Source organism: Oncorhynchus kisutch, unplaced genomic scaffold (assembly GCF_002021735.2).
Source record: "Oncorhynchus kisutch isolate 150728-3 unplaced genomic scaffold, Okis_V2 scaffold1607, whole genome shotgun sequence".
Classification (NCBI taxonomy): domain Eukaryota; kingdom Metazoa; phylum Chordata; class Actinopteri; order Salmoniformes; family Salmonidae; genus Oncorhynchus; species Oncorhynchus kisutch.
Window position 1 is genome coordinate 1 of NW_022263552.1, and position 17,406 is coordinate 17,406.

A 17,406-nucleotide genomic window follows, 5' to 3' on the forward strand; every position below is an offset into this window, starting at 1 on the left:
AACCCAGTTTATAATAGTTGAATATTGAATACATCATACTGTGGTAAATAAAGTACGTTTGTTATTCAACAATATAGTAACATGTACTTAAGAAAAATACTGAAAGTACACTTAAGTTGTTTTTTAGGGGTATCTTTACTTACTAAAGATAATTTTGACAACTTTATACCCTACATTCCTAAAGAAATGTACTTTTTACTCTATACATTTTCCATGACACCCAAAAGTACTCATTACGTTTTGATGTTAGCAGGACAGGAAAAATTGTCTAATTATCACACTTATCAAGAGAACATCCTGGTCATCCCTACGCCTCTGATCTGGGACTCACTAAACAGAGAACATTCCTGGTCATCCCTACTGCCTCTGATCTGGAGGACTCACTAAACAGAGAAACATCCCTGGTCATCCCTACTGCCTCTTCTGAACTACTAAACAGAGAACCCTGGTCATCCTACTGCCTTTGATTGGAGGACTCTTAAACAGAGAACATCCCTGGTCATCCCTACTGCCTCTGATCTGGCGGACTCACTAAACAGAGAACATCCCTGGTCATCCCTACTGCCTCTGATCTGGCGGACTCACTAAACAGAGAAATCCCTGGTCATCCCTACTGCCTCTGATCTGGAGGACTCACTAAACAGAGAACATCCCTGGTCATCCCTACTGCCTCTGATCTGGGGGACTCACTAAACAGAGAACATCCCTGGTCATCCCTACTGCCTCTGATCTGGAGGACTCACTAAACAGAGAACATCCCTGGTCATCCCTACTGCCTCTGATCTGGAGGACTCACTAAACAGAGAACATCCCTGGTCATCCCTACTGCCTCTGATCTGGCGGACTCACTAAACAGAGAACATCCCTGGTCATCCCTACTGCCTCTGATCTGGAGGACTCACTAAACAGAGAACATCCCTGGTCATCCCTACTGCCTCTGATCTGGAGGACTCACTAAACAGAGAACATCCCTGGTCATCCCTACTGCCTCTGATCTGGAGGACTCACTAAACAGAGAACATCCCTGGTCATCCCTACTGCCTCTGATCTGGAGGACTCACTAAACAGAGAACATCCCTGGTCATCCCTACTGCCTCTGATCTGGAGGACTCACTAAACAGAGAACATCCCTGGTCATCCCTACTGCCTCTGATCTGGAGGACTCACTAAACAGAGAACATCCCTGGTCATCCCTACTGCCTCTGATCTGGAGGACTCACTAAACAGAGAACATCCCTGGTCATCCCTACTGCCTCTGATCTGGGGGACTCACTAAACAGAGAACATCCCTGGTCATCACTACTGCCTCTGATCTGGAGGACTCACTAAACAGAGAACATCCCTGGTCATCCCTACTGCCTCTGATCTGGAGGACTCACTAAACAGAGAACATCCCTGGTCATCCCTACTGCCTCTGATCTGGAGGACTCACTAAAAACATGCTTTGTTTGTAAATAATGTCTGAGTGTTGGACCAAGCCCCTGGCTTTCCGTAAATTAAAACAAGAAAATACTTTATATAAGAAATGTCATTATTTATATTTTTACTCAAGTAGTATTTTACCGGGCGACTAACTTTTATTTGAGTAATATTTTCTTAAGGTATCTTTACTCTTACTCAAGTTTGAAAATTGGGTACTTTTTCCATTACTGATCGTTCTTAAGTTACAAGGAGCTGCACAAGACCATATTTTGTTTAGCTTTATACACTGACTATAGCCAACAAACAATTGTTCTGTTGTTTATATACCAACTCTGCACCAGATGTCACTGTTACCATCTACTGAATGTAATAATGTGTGGCTAGCCAGGAATCATCATGAACAATACAATATCTTATGAAAAGGATTTTATGAAATGAATTCTTTATTAAAATTCAGTCTTCTGATGAAATGCCCAAACAACCATTGTCACTGAATCCCCCTCCCCATCGCATCAATACATCTCAAAACACACAAAAACACCCTAAACCCCAAGCTACATTCCAGTGCAAACACTAACAACCATGATTGTAAGACACTTCTTGTGTCATCTAGTCTGCATAGCAGACTGGTTTATAATGGTAAAAAAGATCAAAACTTAGAGGACAACTTCAATTTACAGGCTGAATTCAACCAGTAACGGCAGTTTTAAACATTTGGAATCAGCCCCAAATGGTACACTGCTTTTCTCTACATAGTGCACTACTTTTGACCAGGACCCATAGGACTCCGGTCAAAAGTAGTGCACTATAAAGGGAATAGGGTGCCATTTAGGAAGCAGACTCAGTGTCTCTTCTTTTCAATAAATAACACTCCAGTTTCAACAGTTCTTTAATTGTTGAGTCACTTGGTGACATTGACATCGGCTCCGTATATGAAGTCCTCTGGGAGCGTCTCAACAGGGATGGAGCTCAACTGTTCATCAAGAGAACGTAGTGTCCACAGCTTCTCCAGTTCATACACCTCTCTGGTCTCTGGTAGCATGAAGTGGACCACCATCCTTCCTACAGGGAGGAAAGGAGAGAGAGAGAGGGAGAGAGAGAAGGGAGGTAGAGAGAGACAGAGAGAGAGAGAGAAGGGGGAGAGAAGGGTGAGAGAGAGAGGAGACAGAGACAGGAGACAGAGACGACAGCAATGGGATTAGCAAGTAAGAAATTGACATTATCACATAACCTTAACTTATTACCCACATGTATAGCTTCCGTCCCTCTCCTCACCCCTACCTTGGCTCGAACCAGGGACCCTCTGCTCAGACAACAGTCACCCACGAAGCATCGTTACCCATTGCGCCACAAAAGTCACGGCCCTTGCAGAGCAAGGTGAACTACTACTTCAGAGGCCTCAGAGCGAGTGACGTCACCGATTGAAACGCTATTAGCGAGCACCACCGCTAACTAGCTAGCCATTTCACATCGGTTACACACATATCCTGAGAAAATATATCAGTGTAATATTTCTAGAGACCATCAGTGTGTTGTTTCGGTAAATTATTCTAATCGTCATGTACTGTAATCCACAGCCAGGAGCAGATCATCAAACATACCAAAGTCAATGCACATCCAGTCTTCTGCATCCTTTCCCTCAATGTTGGCATGTGGGTCCCCATCTTTCTTCATATATTGTACTGCCAAAATATAACATGTATTACAACACAGTGGTGCCAAATGTACATGGCGTTTTCTGCACAGCTTTGACCAGCAGCACCATTATTCACATGTTCCAAATACAGTTGCAAAATTTCAGTAACTCGTCCGGAAATTCCCAGGTTTCCTGCTTATCCCTTCGGATTCTGTGATTCTTCCTACCAGGATTTCTGGAAAATTTGGGGAATGTTACCGGAATTCTGCAAACCTACAATTGATCCAATAAAGGAATTACCACTTTAATGGCGTAGAGGGCCATGGCACGGAGGTGTCTTGAGGAGGATCCGCTGACAACGATGAAGTAGTCTGTGTACTTGATGTCCTCAGGCACCTTGATGACACAGATGTCTGCTGCATTCTCCTGGCGCAGCAGGGACACCAACACGCTGATGTTAAAGTCCTCCTGTGGGTTTCCTACAGCAAGGGGAGAATCATCACACTAAACAGTCCTTCAGTATGTTCATTCGTAATACACTAGCCTGGGTGTATTGTATCAGTAACAAAGTAAAGGAAGTTTAAGTTTAAAATGTTACATAGAATCTATCCTGTGAAACATGTTTTGGAAGGATTCCAGCTAAATATAGACTATAACTGATTTCTGTGGAATGGAAAAGGAGATGCATTTATGCATTTATTTTTTGCCGGTATTTATAGTAGAACGTTTTGGAGGTGAGTAAACTCCGACAGTTATCCCTATATGAAGCTTTATAATTGGGTCTACAGAAAAGTGTCATCTACAAGCCTGTATTTTCGAAAAAATACGTAACGAATTTTAAGACGAAGTGGCAGGTATGGCGCTTAGCTACATCAGATAGTGTGACTTTGTAATTTAATTGGGTTACAAGGCTGTAACCATGTAACGTTACTCACACTACTAACGTTAGCTAGCTAGTTGTCTGAGTCGATTTTTAGTTCTACTTACTTTGGCTTGAGTCACTCTGCATCTCATATTCATCTTGTTGTGCCAGAAGCTTGCCAGGGCTGTCCGACTTCAAAACATTCTCTTCATTATGTAAATCGCGTAATATCGTCTAATACCGTTGTAAAATGCAGAGAGATGTGGATGCATTTGTTGAGAGGCAAGACATGTATAACGTCGATACAAAAATGTTGTGCTGCGTCGCGCTTTTGAAATTAAACATGCACCTCTAACGACACCAGTATACCCTCGAAGAACATTATGTGAAAGTATCTGAGAGACAAATTGCCTAGAACAATGTAGTACATACATGATTTAGCTATCGTGTCATTGCCATTAAAACGCATGTAATTTTGGTTTGTTTTTCAAAGGACTGTCTAGAAACAGGAAGTGTTTCTGATTCCAGGACTCTGATTGGTTGAGGTGGTTTCTTCGCTGTTTACGCTTCATTCCGTACAGTACTCCTCCTGGATGCGCTTTACCGCCGCCTAATGTAGAGGAGTGGGACTTTGTGAAGTAGCACACCAAATAATATTGCGCTCGTTTCAGCTATAAAACATATTTACATATTTAATCGCTCTCTAAAGCCATACAATCAACTTCTTATAAAGGTTTCAGAATGCATCCATATTTATCAAACTGTGTTACTGTTTTTGGTTTAATCTGTTTCACCACCCCCTCCACACAACACATATTCTTCAAATATGTTTTTACCACCCTTGTAATCAGTAAGAGACTCAAACATTTGGTGCATTTCAGTGAGATAGTTTATTTTCCACAGGCATTATCGTGAAATCAGAGTGAAAAAATATAAAATATTTTCAGTACCAACAATTTACCAAAAGTAAGATTGACTGTATAAAAGTGAGTTACCAATGCCCCTGACCTGAAAAGGCCCACATATATACACATATACATATATATATATAACTCAGTGAGTCATGTCATTATTCAGCGTAGATTTGGTCTCTGTATGCATACCAGCAAATCAATATCGGTTTTAATCCAGCAGCCACCAGTAAATGGTATTGTCCAAAACTGTACCTTATTCCCCATAGGGCTCTGACAAATGTAGTGCACTATATAGGGAGTCATTTGGGATGCCTTGCCATCGCTATATAGGGAATAGGGTGCCATTTGGGATGCCCATTCCATCTCTCTGACTGAGGATACAGGCCAGCTCACCCCCGACATAACCCCTTGGCATTTTTCATTGGTCTGTTTACTTTGTAATTGTTGTACCCGTGTGGTGTGTGTGGTGCATAGTAGATGTCTGCATCCCAAATGGCACCCATAGGACTTGTCAAAAGTAGTGCACTATATAGGGAATAGTGTGCCATTTGGAATGAAGTACATATCTTTCCCTTCTCCCCAAATGGATTCAGGCTTGGGTTGTCACTCATTCGGACTGGGCAGTGTCTGAGTCCAGGAACACATTGAGCCTCAGGCCCACTGGAATGTGGTCGGTGAGGCCAGCAAGCTGGGTCACAAAGGTGAACTCCTCAATTTCCTATAGGAGAGAAAGAAAAGGATGCAATAACACCAGAATTAATAATAGACCCACACGCCGTTGTGACGCCTGCAGCCAGCCAGCCAGACACACGCCGTTGTGACGCCTGCAGCCAGCCAGCCAGACACACGCCGTTGTGACGCCTGCAGCCAGCCAGCCAGACACACGCCGTTGTGACGCCTGCAGCCAGCCAGCCAGCCAGACACACGCCGTTGTGACGCCTGCAGCCAGCCAGCCAGACACACGCCGTTGTGACGCCTGCAGCCAGCCAGCCAGCCAGACACACGCCGTTGTGACGCCTGCAGCCAGCCAGACACACGCCGTTGTGACGCCTGCAGCCAGCCAGCCAGCCAGCCAGACACACGCCGTTGTGACGCCTGCAGCCAGCCAGACACACGCCGTTGTGACGCCTGCAGCCAGCCAGCCAGCAAAACACACGCCGTTGTGACGCCTGCAGCCAGCCAGCCAGACACACACACGCCGTTGTGACGCCTGCAGCCAGCCAGCCAGACACACACACACACCGTTGTGACGCCTGCAGCCAGCCAGCCAGACACACACACACGCCGTTGTGACGCCTGCAGCCAGCCAGCCAGACACACGCCGTTGTGACGCCTGCAGCCAGCCAGCCAGACACACGCCGTTGACGCCTGCAGCCAGCCAGACACACGCCGTTGACGCCTGCAGCCAGCCAGACACACTCCGTTGACGCCTGCAGCCAGCCAGCCAGACACACGCACTGTTATGATGCCTGCAGCCAGCCAGACACACGCCGTTGACGCCTGCAGCCAGCCAGACACACGCCGTTGAGACGCCTGCAGCCAGCCAGACACACGCCGTTGTGACGCCTGCAGCCAGCCAGCCAGACACACGCCGTTGTGACGCCTGCAGCCAGCCAGCCAGACACACGCCGTTGTGATGCCTGCAGCCAGCCAGCCAGACACACGCTGTTGACGCCTGCAGCCAGCCAGACACACGCTGTTGACGCCTGCAGCCAGCCAGACACACGCCGTTGTGACGCCTGCAGCCAGCCAGACACACGCCGTTGTGACGCCTGCAGCCAGCCAGACACACGCCGTTGTGACGCCTGCAGCCAGCCAGACACACGCCGTTGTGACGCCTGCAGCCAGCCAGACACACGCCGTTGTGACGCCTGCAGCCAGCCAGACACACGCCGTTGTGACGCCTGCAGCCAGCCAGACACACGCCATTGTGACGCCTGCAGCCAGCCAGACACACGCCGTTGTGACGCCTGCAGCCAGCCAGACACACGCCGTTGTGACGCCTGCAGCCAGCCAGACACACGCCGTTGTGACGCCAGCAGCCAGCCAGACACACGCCGTTGTGACGCCTGCAGCCAGCCAGACACACGCCGTTGTGACGCCTGCAGCCAGCCAGACACACGCCGTTGTGACGCCTGCAGCCAGCCAGACACACGCCGTTGTGACGCCTGCAGCCAGCCAGACACACGCCGTTGTGACGCCTGCAGCCAGCCAGACACACGCCGTTGTGACGCCTGCAGCCAGCCAGACACACGCTGTTGTGTTTCCTAGAACACCTCCTCGTGGTGTTTCCATAACACAGGTGGAGGTCAGGAGTGTGGAGAGGAGAACATGAAGGAAGTGGACTCTTCTATACAGCTGAATGAGATGGCAGGTATCTGATAGCTAGCTCATGTTAGCTAACCTCGCTAGCGAACCAGAGAGGGGAAAAGTATGGAAACACTTACAGTTCGGCAGTGCTTGGAGACGGAGCTCTCTCTGTAGAGGATGTAGTCGATGCGGCGCCCCACCCAAGGCTGACCCAACTCAGGGTAGACCATGGGACAGCCTTCCAGGGCCACAGGAGAGGAGAGGTACTGCTTCCTCAACTCCTCTCTCTCCAGGGTCCTAGAGACAGGGAAGGGATCAGGGGAACGTAGGACATGTCCCAAACGACACCTTATTCCATATCAAACCAGATTTTATTGGTCACATACGCGTGTAGCAGATGTTATTACAGGTGTAGCGAAATGCTTGTGTTTCTAGCTCCAACAGTGCAGTAATATCTAACATACACAAAGTAAAGGAATTAAAAATATATATGGTTGGACGAGCAATGTCAGAGCAACAGCCTAAGATACAGTAGAATAGGACAGTATATAAAAAAATATGTAAACATTATTAAAGTGACTAGTGGTTTCAATGATTAAAGTGGCCAGTGGTTTCAATGTGTTGTAGTGCACTACGTTGTTTTGACCAGGGCCCATTGACTACATCCAGTGAATGCAGTCTGAGGGATAGCATACCTTTGAAGATTCTCTGGGGTCCTTACATCCTCATGATACAGAGTAGGCTGTTCCAGCAAAGTGCCTGAACAATATAACATAAGAAAACATTTTTGTCCATTTCCACAGATGTGCCTTGGTAATAAAAAAAGATATATAAAATAAACTTCTTACAAGACATAAACAACAGACAATATAGTTAAACATGGGCTGGGGCCTGTACAGGAGACTGACTATACAAGAGGGTAAAAACATTATTCATGTCACATAAATGTGCACAAGACATCAAGGAATGTTTGATTGTTCCTAATGACTTGTAGGCCTCTATGTCGGCTATGTATCCCAAATGGCACCCTATTTCTAAAATAGTACACTACTTACCTACGGGCCCTGGACAAAGTAGTACTGTATAGGGAATAGGATGCCATTTGGGACGCAAGCCTAAAGATCGTGCAACAGTCCAACTCACCAATGACCCAGGGCTTCTCCTGGCCCGGCCCGGCCCTACAGGGGTCTCTGTACTCCTCAAACAGACTGTGCTTCTGTTCTAGACTGTCATCTGACCAAGGACAAACACACAGAAACATGGCACAATGTGGAAACCTGTTGCACGACATCAAGCCCACACAGATACCCATCTATAGAAGACAAACTGCATGCAGAGCCAGTGTACTCTGTATGTAGACAGAAAGGTATCCAAAAATGACACCCTATTCCCTAATATAGTGTACTACATTTGACCAAGGCCCATAGGGTTGTCATCAAAAGTAGTGCACTTTATAGAGAATATGATTCAATTTGGGACGCAGACGTACCAGGTGAGCAGTTGTCGAAGTTGAAATCCCCAGAAAGCACGTCAAACACGACCACCTCATCAGGCTTGCTATTGGTCACCTGGAACTCCTGGATCCACTTGGTGAGCATGTTGAGCTGCTCACAGCGGATCTCCCCTTCACCTGCTCAGCCAATCACAGGACACAGTTATCTCAACCGCTACAATACCAGCAGAGAGAAACTGGTGTTGGACAGATAATTACTGTGTCCCAAATCAAAGTGTATTGGTCACGTACAGGGTTAAGCAGATGTTACGGCAGGTGCAGTGAAATGCTTTGTGCTACTAGCCTTTAACAGGGCAGTCAAACAAGTACACAAATAACAAAACAAATGGAAGAAAAAACCCAATTAACTGTCAGATTCTGGCTTGAAATATACTTATTCCTGTCACCATATTAGACCTGATTGATTACTTGACATGTATAAAAGACCTGTATGTTAGGGGTCAATGAAGGAAGAATAGGAACTTTGTTTATGGAAAGTTACCGAGCGAGACGATGGGAAGTACAGAAAGTTTTGTCTGTTTAAACATGTTATTGCTGAATAGTAATATTTCTAAGGAAGTTGCTGTGGAACTAGGACCAGGAAGGATGTGGAACTCAACTCAATAAGGATGAACAGTTGAAGAGAAAATACATCTCTGGAGACGAGCTAACTACAGTCCTATCTCACACACTTCCACGCTCTAATGAAGGTTCTAGACTCATGCAGGGCCATGACAACACCAGTAAGAGGAACAGATTTAGTTCCTGCCTAGCAACAGAGACGGATTGTTTTTATCTTAGTCATTAAAGGAGGTGACTCCTAGTCAGAAGGTATAGATATGTACTTGTATGTTGTGCTTGCAGCGGAGGCACCCAGTGGGTTGAATAAACGTGGCTTGAGCTTTTCTCTAGTCTGTTCAGAACCTAAACACAACACTATCATAAAACAAATGCAATCTGTGCATATATCCACACACCAAAAATATATACTAAGAGAGATATGTACAGCAGTAGACACTGTATATTACAGTGAGCTATGTCAGAATTCCAGTATATAAATGTGTGGTGTGCATAAACAGTGTAGATAAAACAACATGAGCTGGTGCACACCCAGAATAATAGTTTGTGTGGAGGTGCTGACTTACGACGAATAAATTATAAATTATCAAAATAAAGAAAGTCACACACTCCATCTATAATCTCCCAGCAATTTAATGGGTATTTACCAACGTTTCAGCATCACTGTGCCTTCCTCAGGGTGCATTAACAGTGTAACTACAATGCAATGTACAGCAGTAGCTAAATTATAATGAGCTATGTGAGAAGTTGTGCTGTAAATAGAGAAGAGGAGGCCATTTTGGATTAAGTTAAAAAATGAATGAAGATGACTTGCCTTCAGGTGCATGGAGGTGTGTGCAGTTAAAATATCCAACCAGCTTCTTCTCTTTCTGATTCTGGCCAACTAGCACCTGGGAACACCCACAAACCATTACTTCACCTACTGGGTATGAACTGCGTTCTTGTTGATGATGTTATTGTTAAACCCATGGTAAAATGGAGTGGCCGTTATCATTACAATAACTGACAACAGTAACTCAATACAGTAGGAGTGTTAATGGCAACCAGATGACACCACATTTACATTTTAGTCATTTACCAGACACTCTTCTCCAGAGAGACTTAGTCAGTGCTTTCAACTAAAGTTAGGACAAAAACAACCACATATCACAGCTATTTTAAGCAGAAAAAACCCCAAAGTGCAGGCGAGAGGTGAGAAAGACAAGAACTATAATGACAGTGAGTGGCATAGAATTACAAATTAGAACTGTATTTCTCCTTAATCTAATCAAAATGGCTGCCAATATCAGCCTATTGACTTCATCCTCTCTAGTAGTGTAATAGCATCTCTGTGGTGACTGGTACCTTGGCAGAGAGCAGGCCTTTAGCAGCCAGGGCGTCCTCCCCTCGGGCGTTAGGGAAGCAGTGGTACTGGGCCTCCAGCACTGGGTAACGGCTGGCCAGGAACAGGCCGCTGTTGAAGAACTTAAAGGAGGAGCAGCTGCCGGGAGGCTGGCAGGCGTACACCCCTACATCATACAGTATGTGGTTGAACAGGGGCCCCAGGGTGTTGGTCAGCTTCACAGCTGCCCTCTTATCAAACACCTCCTCCAGACACAGGATGTCCACGTTGGCCGGGAAGAGAGAAGACACCTCCCAGGGCACGTCGTCTGGTCCAGCCTGACCGCGCTGGGCGACCCCCTGAGTGCGTAGGGCCCGCGGAGGGTTCCTGTGGCCCTTCCGGTCCTGCTGGTTGGAGTTGTGGTTGGTGTTGATGACGGGGGTGGGAGAGTAGGAAGACTCCTCAGTGTCGTCACAGGGCACGTACACCACATAGTTTGAGTCACTGGGTTTGGGGGGCGTCGTTGTTGGGACCGCTCCGTCAGCTTGGTCCTCGTCTGAATGGGCCTGGGGTGGTGGCTGGCAGGCTGGGTCTGTAGCGCCGTATGAGGCAGTGCTGGTGGTGGAGGGGCCGGGGAGCAGGCTACTGGAGGGGCTGAGGGTGCCACAGCTACTGGGAGAGTCCACGAAGATGCGGATGTGTGGCCGGTTCACGCCCTGCACGATGCTCCGGCCTATGGCGGTGGCACGGCGCTGCGTGTGCCCTAGGTTGTTGAAGCGCGCAATTCCGTCCGGCAATAGGCACAGGTTGGCAGTAGCAAAACCAAAAGTGGCCTTGTTGGCCCCTGCCTCAAAGCCCAGGTTCCTCTCCCCCTCCTCAGCTGGTGCTGGCCTCGACGGGGGCTCGTGGTGGTAGGAGAAGGGCCTTCGGGTGGCCTGGAGGGGAGCCCAAAGCAGGAACCCCAGGAAGGCCAGGGGAGCCGTGACCAGGAAGAGGGCGAGGAAGAGGATGAAGCCGAAGAACACCTTGAGAGGGTGGAGGTAACACTCCTGCTCGTGCCGCTGGGTGCGTTCCAGGCTGGTGGACATGCAGACGGCAATGAGGCGGTCCAGGAACCAGAAGCAGGGCAGGATGAGACCCCAGCTCACTGCATGGAGGCCCTCCACAAAGCTGTTGGGGAATGGGGACTCCCGCAGAGACATGCCTCCCTCCTTCAGTCACCTCTGGACACAAGTAGGGAGATCAGGCATCAGGGCTCCCAGCTGCTCACCTCACTCTGGTTATTCACCATCTGACTGAGACTCTGCAATCTACTGGAAGCAAACGTAGAAGACAACACACAGACAGGACATGTAGAGGGTGTTTTCAGACCTTTCCTGGTTCGACGAGGTAAATCAATAGTGCTTGAAGTTGCATGGTTGTCAGGGAAACCAGAATCAACCCAATGGGGCTGGGCGACAGCTGGTGCGTCATAGTACACGGGATCAATTGGAGTAGAAAGGCAGATTACATTGGCTTACTGGGCTGCGCGCACATGAAGGGCTGAGTTGGTGGATAGACAGACATTGTTGGAAAGGAGGGCAAGAGGAGAAGAATATACGGGTATTTTACCCAAACTACTGTTAATCCAGACGTCACCATCTGCACGAATTCACTAATCGCTATAGCGACAGATGTGTAGTGTGTAAAACTAGTGGTCGATGCAACGTTCAAAGTAGTCCACACAAAGGCTCCAAAAAGACCCACACTTTCCGACAACGACGCCCGTCCTGAGTGCCAGCATTTCTGCTGACACTGTCATGTCAACCAACATCGGTCATGAATGAATGTGATATCGATTGTGTCTCAAGTTTTCGTTGTGTGTGCTTGTTACTTTGAAATGATCGACTCGCCCCAAATGCTGTTCTCTGACGTGGCGTGGTTAGCTAGCTAGCCAGCTAACGTTAACTTGGAGTACTAACGTTACCTGGCTAATTCAACCAGTTTGAAAATGTTCACTAATTTGGGCTTGGTAGCAGGTGCTCACATGCACAATGTATCATTCATGAACAAGACAATTTTGTCTTACACATTTACATAGCCACACGTTCGTGGACTAATGTTAGCTACTAGCTAGCTAAAAATAGGTTATCTGGTTAGCAAACGTTAACATGAGCTATGCACCTTTATTCTTACCTGTCTGTATAGAAGAGTCCACTTCCTTCATAAAATGTGAATTTATCCGTCTAAATACATGTAAGCATGCCTACTGCTAAGTTGGCCTTATCATGCTGTGGATATTTTTAATTCAATATTCCTGTATAAAACAGAAGACAAGGATTCCAGCGACCAGTGTAAGACTTGTCCCGCGCGGGGAGCAGCCAACTCGTCTAGACAGTTTGCGCGTGCATACCGCTTATTTCCGACCGTGTGCGTGCTCGTCTGAAGTGGCAAATGAGCTGAACATATGTCCTTATACGAACAGTATAAGGGTTTATAGGTATATGGGGTTATTAAGCGCGGATTCGCGCTCATAAACCCAGGGTCGTTACGATATTGAAAGGCAACAATTTCAAAGACTTTACTGAGTTACTTCTTCATATTAGAAAATCAGTCAATTGAAATAAATAAATTAGGCCCTAATGTATGGATTTCACATGACTGGGCAGGGTGCAGCTATGGGTGGGCCATGGAGGGTATAGGCCCACCTCCTTGGCAGCCAGGCCCACCCACTGGCTGGGCTTTGCTCCCCAATCAGAATTAGTTTTTCCCCACAAAATGGCTTTACGACAGACAGAAATACTCCTCAGCACCCACCACCCAGACGATCCTGCAGGTGAAGCAGCTGGATGTGGATGGGCCGGCGTGGTTACACATAGTCTGGTTGTGAGGCCGGTTGGATGTACTGGCAAATTCTGTAAAATGACATTGGAGGCAGTTTATGGCAGAGAAATTAACATTAATGTCTCTGGCAACAGCTCTGGTGGACATTCCTGCAGGTCACCATGTCTCAAAACTGGAGACATCTATGGCATTGTGTTGTGTGATAAAACTGCTCATTTTAAAGTGGCCTTTTATTGTCCCCAGCACAAGGTGGACCTGTGTAATGATCATGCGGTTTAATCAGCTTCTTGATATGACACATCTGTCAGGTGGATGGATTATCTTGGCAAAGGATAAATGCTCACTAACAGGGATGTAAACTAAATTTGTACACAACATTTGAGAGAAATAATATTTTTGTGTGTATGACAAATGTCTGGGATTTTTTATTTCAGCTCATGAACCATGGGACAAATATTTAACATGTTGTTAAAGCTTTGTTCAGTGTAAATGAAAATTAGTTGTGTATACATTACTTAAACAGACTGCTTTTTCTTTGTTGAAATGCATTTTAAATGGCCCAAAGAGCCCTGGAAGTATTTATTCTGTCCAGGTTTTTCCATGTCTGTCATTTAAATATGGAAATATAATGTCAGGTAACTCACAAAGCCAGCCTCAGTGCAACCAACCAACAAACCAAGTGAACGAAAATATGAATGAAAAAAAAGGCTAAACTAGGAAATGGTCCAATGCAGGAGATGCAGAGCTGTCCTGTCTGTGGAGGGTGTGTGAAGAGATGCAGAGCTGTCCTGTCTGTGGAGGGTGTGTGAAGAGATGCAGAGCTGTCCTGTCTGTGGAGGGTGTGTGAAGAGATGCAGAGCTGTCCTGTCTGTGGAGGGTGTGTGAAGAGATGCAGAGCTGTCCTGTCTGTGGAGGGTGTGTGAAGAGATGCAGAGCTGTCCTGTCTGTGGAGGGTGTGTGAAGAGATGCAGAGCTGTCCTGTCTGTGGAGGGTGTGTGAAGAGATGCAGAGCTGTCCTGTCTGTGGAGGGTGTGTGAAGAGATGCAGAGCTGTCCTGTCTGTGGAGGGTGTGTGAAGAGATGCAGAGCTGTCCTGTCTGTGGAGGGTGTGTGAAGAGATGCAGAGCTGTCCTGTCTGTGGAGGGTGTGTGAAGAGATGCAGAGCTGTCCTGTCTGTGGAGGGTGTGTGAAGAGATGCAGAGCTGTCCTGTCTGTGGAGGGTGTGTGAAGTTTGTATGAGAGAGCGCTTGTCTCCAAAGCAATAAAAGCTTAGACACGTTAAGAGTTGGGTTTGAGTCATTTGTTTATAGTGTAAAAACTTGACTCTCCACAGATGACTGATCTGCTGTGGAGGGAGGTGGTATCAGTGGCCGTCCCAGTCTAGCTCTGGTCCTAAGCGTTTATAAAAGACTCAGAATCAGCAAGCTATACGTAACACCCTGGACCAGAGCTGTTCCCAGCCCGTCTACCAGAGGAAGAGGGGCTTGCCGTCCTGCCTGGCCATGAAAGAGAGGCAACTGAACAGCAGCAGGAGATCCTTCAGCAGTTTGGAGGGGGCTGAGTTGATAACTACTCTCCTGAGGAAGTCCGGGCTGTTGAGATTAGATTGTTGTTTATTGTCCTACAAGTGGAAAATCCTACTACAGCTCACACATTACATACACAAACCACACATTACATACACAAACCACACATTACATACACAAACCACACATTACATACACAAACCACACATTACATAAACCACATTGTAACATGGCAGCAAACAAACAACAGTAAACAGTCCCCCCCCCCCACACCTGCACATATAGAAGGAAGCTTCATAGAATTGTTAATGATTCATGGTGATAAACCCCCCCCCCCCCCCCCCAGGGATTAAACTCCTCCTGAAGCATGCAGTGCAGCCTTTACAGTAATTGTCTGACACCTCCAACCTGATGGCAGGGAAGCTGAGCTGACATCACAGCCGAGCTGGTACCCTGAAGGGACTACATCATCACCTGTTGTATCCCAGCTCCCGGGCGCTGTATGAGTCAGCCCTCTGCTTCAGTATGCCATAGGTGTTGATGATGAACTCTGTGAAGGGGGGGTGGAGAGTCATACTATAGCCCAGCTGCTTCAGCTTGGCCATCAGCTCAGTGTAGCGCTGGGACAGCTGGAGCCTGTAGCCCTCGTCCACCTTCCCCGTCAGAGGGTGTGTGGACACCTGAAGAAAAGGGGGGGGGGGGGGGGGGGGGTCAAGCCTTTAGTTTGAGTGAAACACAGATTGTGAGTCTCATATGGCACCCTATTTCCAATAGAGTGCACTACTTTAGACCAGAGCCCATATAGGGCTTCATTTGGAATAGGGTGCCATTTGGGACAGACTCGCAGTCAAAAGTAGTGCACTATATAGTTTAGAGGGTTCCATTTGGGACGCAGACAGTCTCATGGGAGTGGGGGATTAGCCTGTAGAGTTTCTAATCCAGTTATACTGTACATGTCATTATCCAACTCTCTCTTACACATTTGTTTAGAACAGATTTGGAATTAACTTCTTAGGAAATGGAAAACCATTTTGACCTGGGAATAAACCGGTTTGGGAGGCTTTGATTTCCATCTGTGTGTGAATGATTGAAATATCTACATGGCACACAACCACACCCTGTTGTTCAACTAGTCTATTATCCCTTAGCTGACAGAAGGAAGGAATAATGTTGTTCAACTTTCTTATTATTAAAAAACTGGAATGTCTGCCTTTTGTACAAAGGACAACACACACACACACACACACACACACACACACACACACACACACACACACACACACACACACACACACACACACACACACACACACACACACACACACACACACACACACACACACACACACACCTGAATGATCTTGTCTCGTATATTGAGCACAGTGAACCCATAGAGTCTGTTCTGGCCCTGGAACACATAGGACAGGATCCTTCGATCCAGCTGGAAGGCTATCTCCCCCAACAACCGCTCTGGATCTGAATCAATAAACACCATTACAGCACCAATCTCTGAATCTGCATGGATTACTTCAATAGACCTCATTACACCAACATCAACATTCATCCACAGCTAGTTTAACAAAAATGTTCCTATTCTAAACAACATCCCAGAAGGCATCCTGTTTCCTATATTGCGCACTACTATTGACCAGAGCCCTATAGGCCCTACTCAAAAGTTATGCACTATATAGGAAATAGGGTGCAATTTGGGACCTATGCAATAGTTTTGAATACATATTTTTCTATTCTCTTCTGCTATTGCAATATTGTCATAATCAGCTCAGTTGATACAAAATGGTGATTCAATTTCTGACTAACATTTTTCTCTTAAGAATCATGTCACAACATTGTAATGAGCAAACGACCATTTCACACACCTTTCACCTTCTGAGACATGACGTAAGAACAGCTTGCAGTCTCTTCATGTTCTCGTGGGTCTGTGCACATGCAGCTCTTGGTGTAGGACTCCAGGTTAACCGGGGAAGACGTTCTGTGAGGATGTCTGGACGATTGATGCAGCTCATGTTTGAATCTGTCCTCATCCACGATGTCTTGCCACTGAATAGTTGTGTTCCTGCCTGTTGGTAGGAAATTCTCATCAGAATCAATTCTAAATGCAAAAAGGGTGACAAATTGAGAAAAAAAGAAACCAGGCAAAAATAATAAGCAAATATATGTAGATGCTCTCCTCTTTGACTACATCCTCCCTCTGCTGATCTCACTCAAACCACGGGTTGCTGAGACCTCGCATGCATCAACCAATGGTTGCGTGCGACGTCATCGACTGACAGATTGCTATAACATATGATTTGGTTAGTCGATAAGTAAAATATCCATCCAGGCGTTTTAAGATCTGGCAACGTCTAAACAATGGAACCATGAACGTTCTCAACCTTCAGTCTCTTGTCCTTAGATCAACTCATGAACTTAATGTTGTTTTTAAATAGTTTTTGTTGTTGTTTGTTGTTGCTTTACATCACTATGAGATTTATTTATGTAATGAATAGAGCTATATACATTTA

The 17,406-nt window shown here is 46.5% G+C and overlaps 2 protein-coding genes and 1 pseudogene across 3 annotated transcripts; all 3 read right to left on the bottom strand.

The window, feature by feature from the left end:
- Positions 1-2,295: 2,295 nt before the first annotated feature.
- Positions 2,296-4,451, bottom strand: LOC116366891 (mitochondrial assembly of ribosomal large subunit protein 1-like; annotated as a pseudogene).
- A 340-nt stretch (positions 4,452-4,791) lies between these two features.
- LOC109884494 (sphingomyelin phosphodiesterase 5-like) lies at positions 4,792-13,025 on the bottom strand. 2 transcript variants are annotated; one of them, XM_031818754.1, is made up of 8 exons: positions 12,712-13,025; positions 10,560-11,846; positions 10,030-10,105; positions 8,634-8,774; positions 8,288-8,377; positions 7,840-7,903; positions 7,282-7,441; positions 4,792-5,552 (listed from the first exon to the last, which is right to left on the bottom strand). In XM_031818754.1, the coding sequence occupies exons 2-8, from the start codon at positions 11,736-11,738 to the stop codon at positions 5,442-5,444; spliced, it is 1,821 nt and encodes a 606-aa protein (XP_031674614.1). In that variant the 5' UTR covers positions 11,739-11,846; positions 12,712-13,025; the 3' UTR covers positions 4,792-5,441. The 2 variants fall into 2 exon arrangements, with proteins under 2 accessions (XP_031674614.1, XP_031674615.1); XM_031818755.1 differs by having other exon boundaries at positions 10,560-11,849.
- A 1,618-nt stretch (positions 13,026-14,643) lies between these two features.
- LOC109884491 (speriolin-like protein) lies at positions 14,644-17,122 on the bottom strand. Its single transcript, XM_020476456.2, has 4 exons — positions 16,762-17,122; positions 16,236-16,360; positions 15,359-15,564; positions 14,644-14,950 (listed from the first exon to the last, which is right to left on the bottom strand). Exons 1-4 carry the CDS (start codon positions 16,829-16,831, stop codon positions 14,824-14,826), a joined length of 528 nt encoding a protein of 175 aa, XP_020332045.1. The 5' UTR covers positions 16,832-17,122; the 3' UTR covers positions 14,644-14,823.
- Between the last annotated feature and the right edge of the window lie 284 nt (positions 17,123-17,406).

Excerpts from the sequence above, each read along its gene's own strand:
- LOC109884494 (XM_031818754.1), bottom strand. The coding sequence starts at position 11,738 with ATGTCTCTGCGGGAGTCCCCATTCCCCAACAGCTTTGTGGAGGGCCTC. Across the intron at positions 7,442-7,839 it reads ACCCCAGAGAATCTTCAAAG|GACCCTGGAGAGAGAGGAGT; the intron begins GTATGCTATCCC and ends CCCTGTCTCTAG. Across the intron at positions 5,553-7,281 it reads TCTCCAAGCACTGCCGAACT|GAAATTGAGGAGTTCACCTT; the intron begins GTAAGTGTTTCC and ends TCTCTCCTATAG.
- LOC109884491 (XM_020476456.2), bottom strand. The coding sequence starts at position 16,831 with ATGTGCACAGACCCACGAGAACATGAAGAGACTGCAAGCTGTTCTTAC. Across the intron at positions 15,565-16,235 it reads TACGAGACAAGATCATTCAG|GTGTCCACACACCCTCTGAC; the intron begins GTGTGTGTGTGT and ends CCTTTTCTTCAG. Across the intron at positions 14,951-15,358 it reads CGGGAGCTGGGATACAACAG|CCCGGACTTCCTCAGGAGAG; the intron begins GTGATGATGTAG and ends TAATCTCAACAG.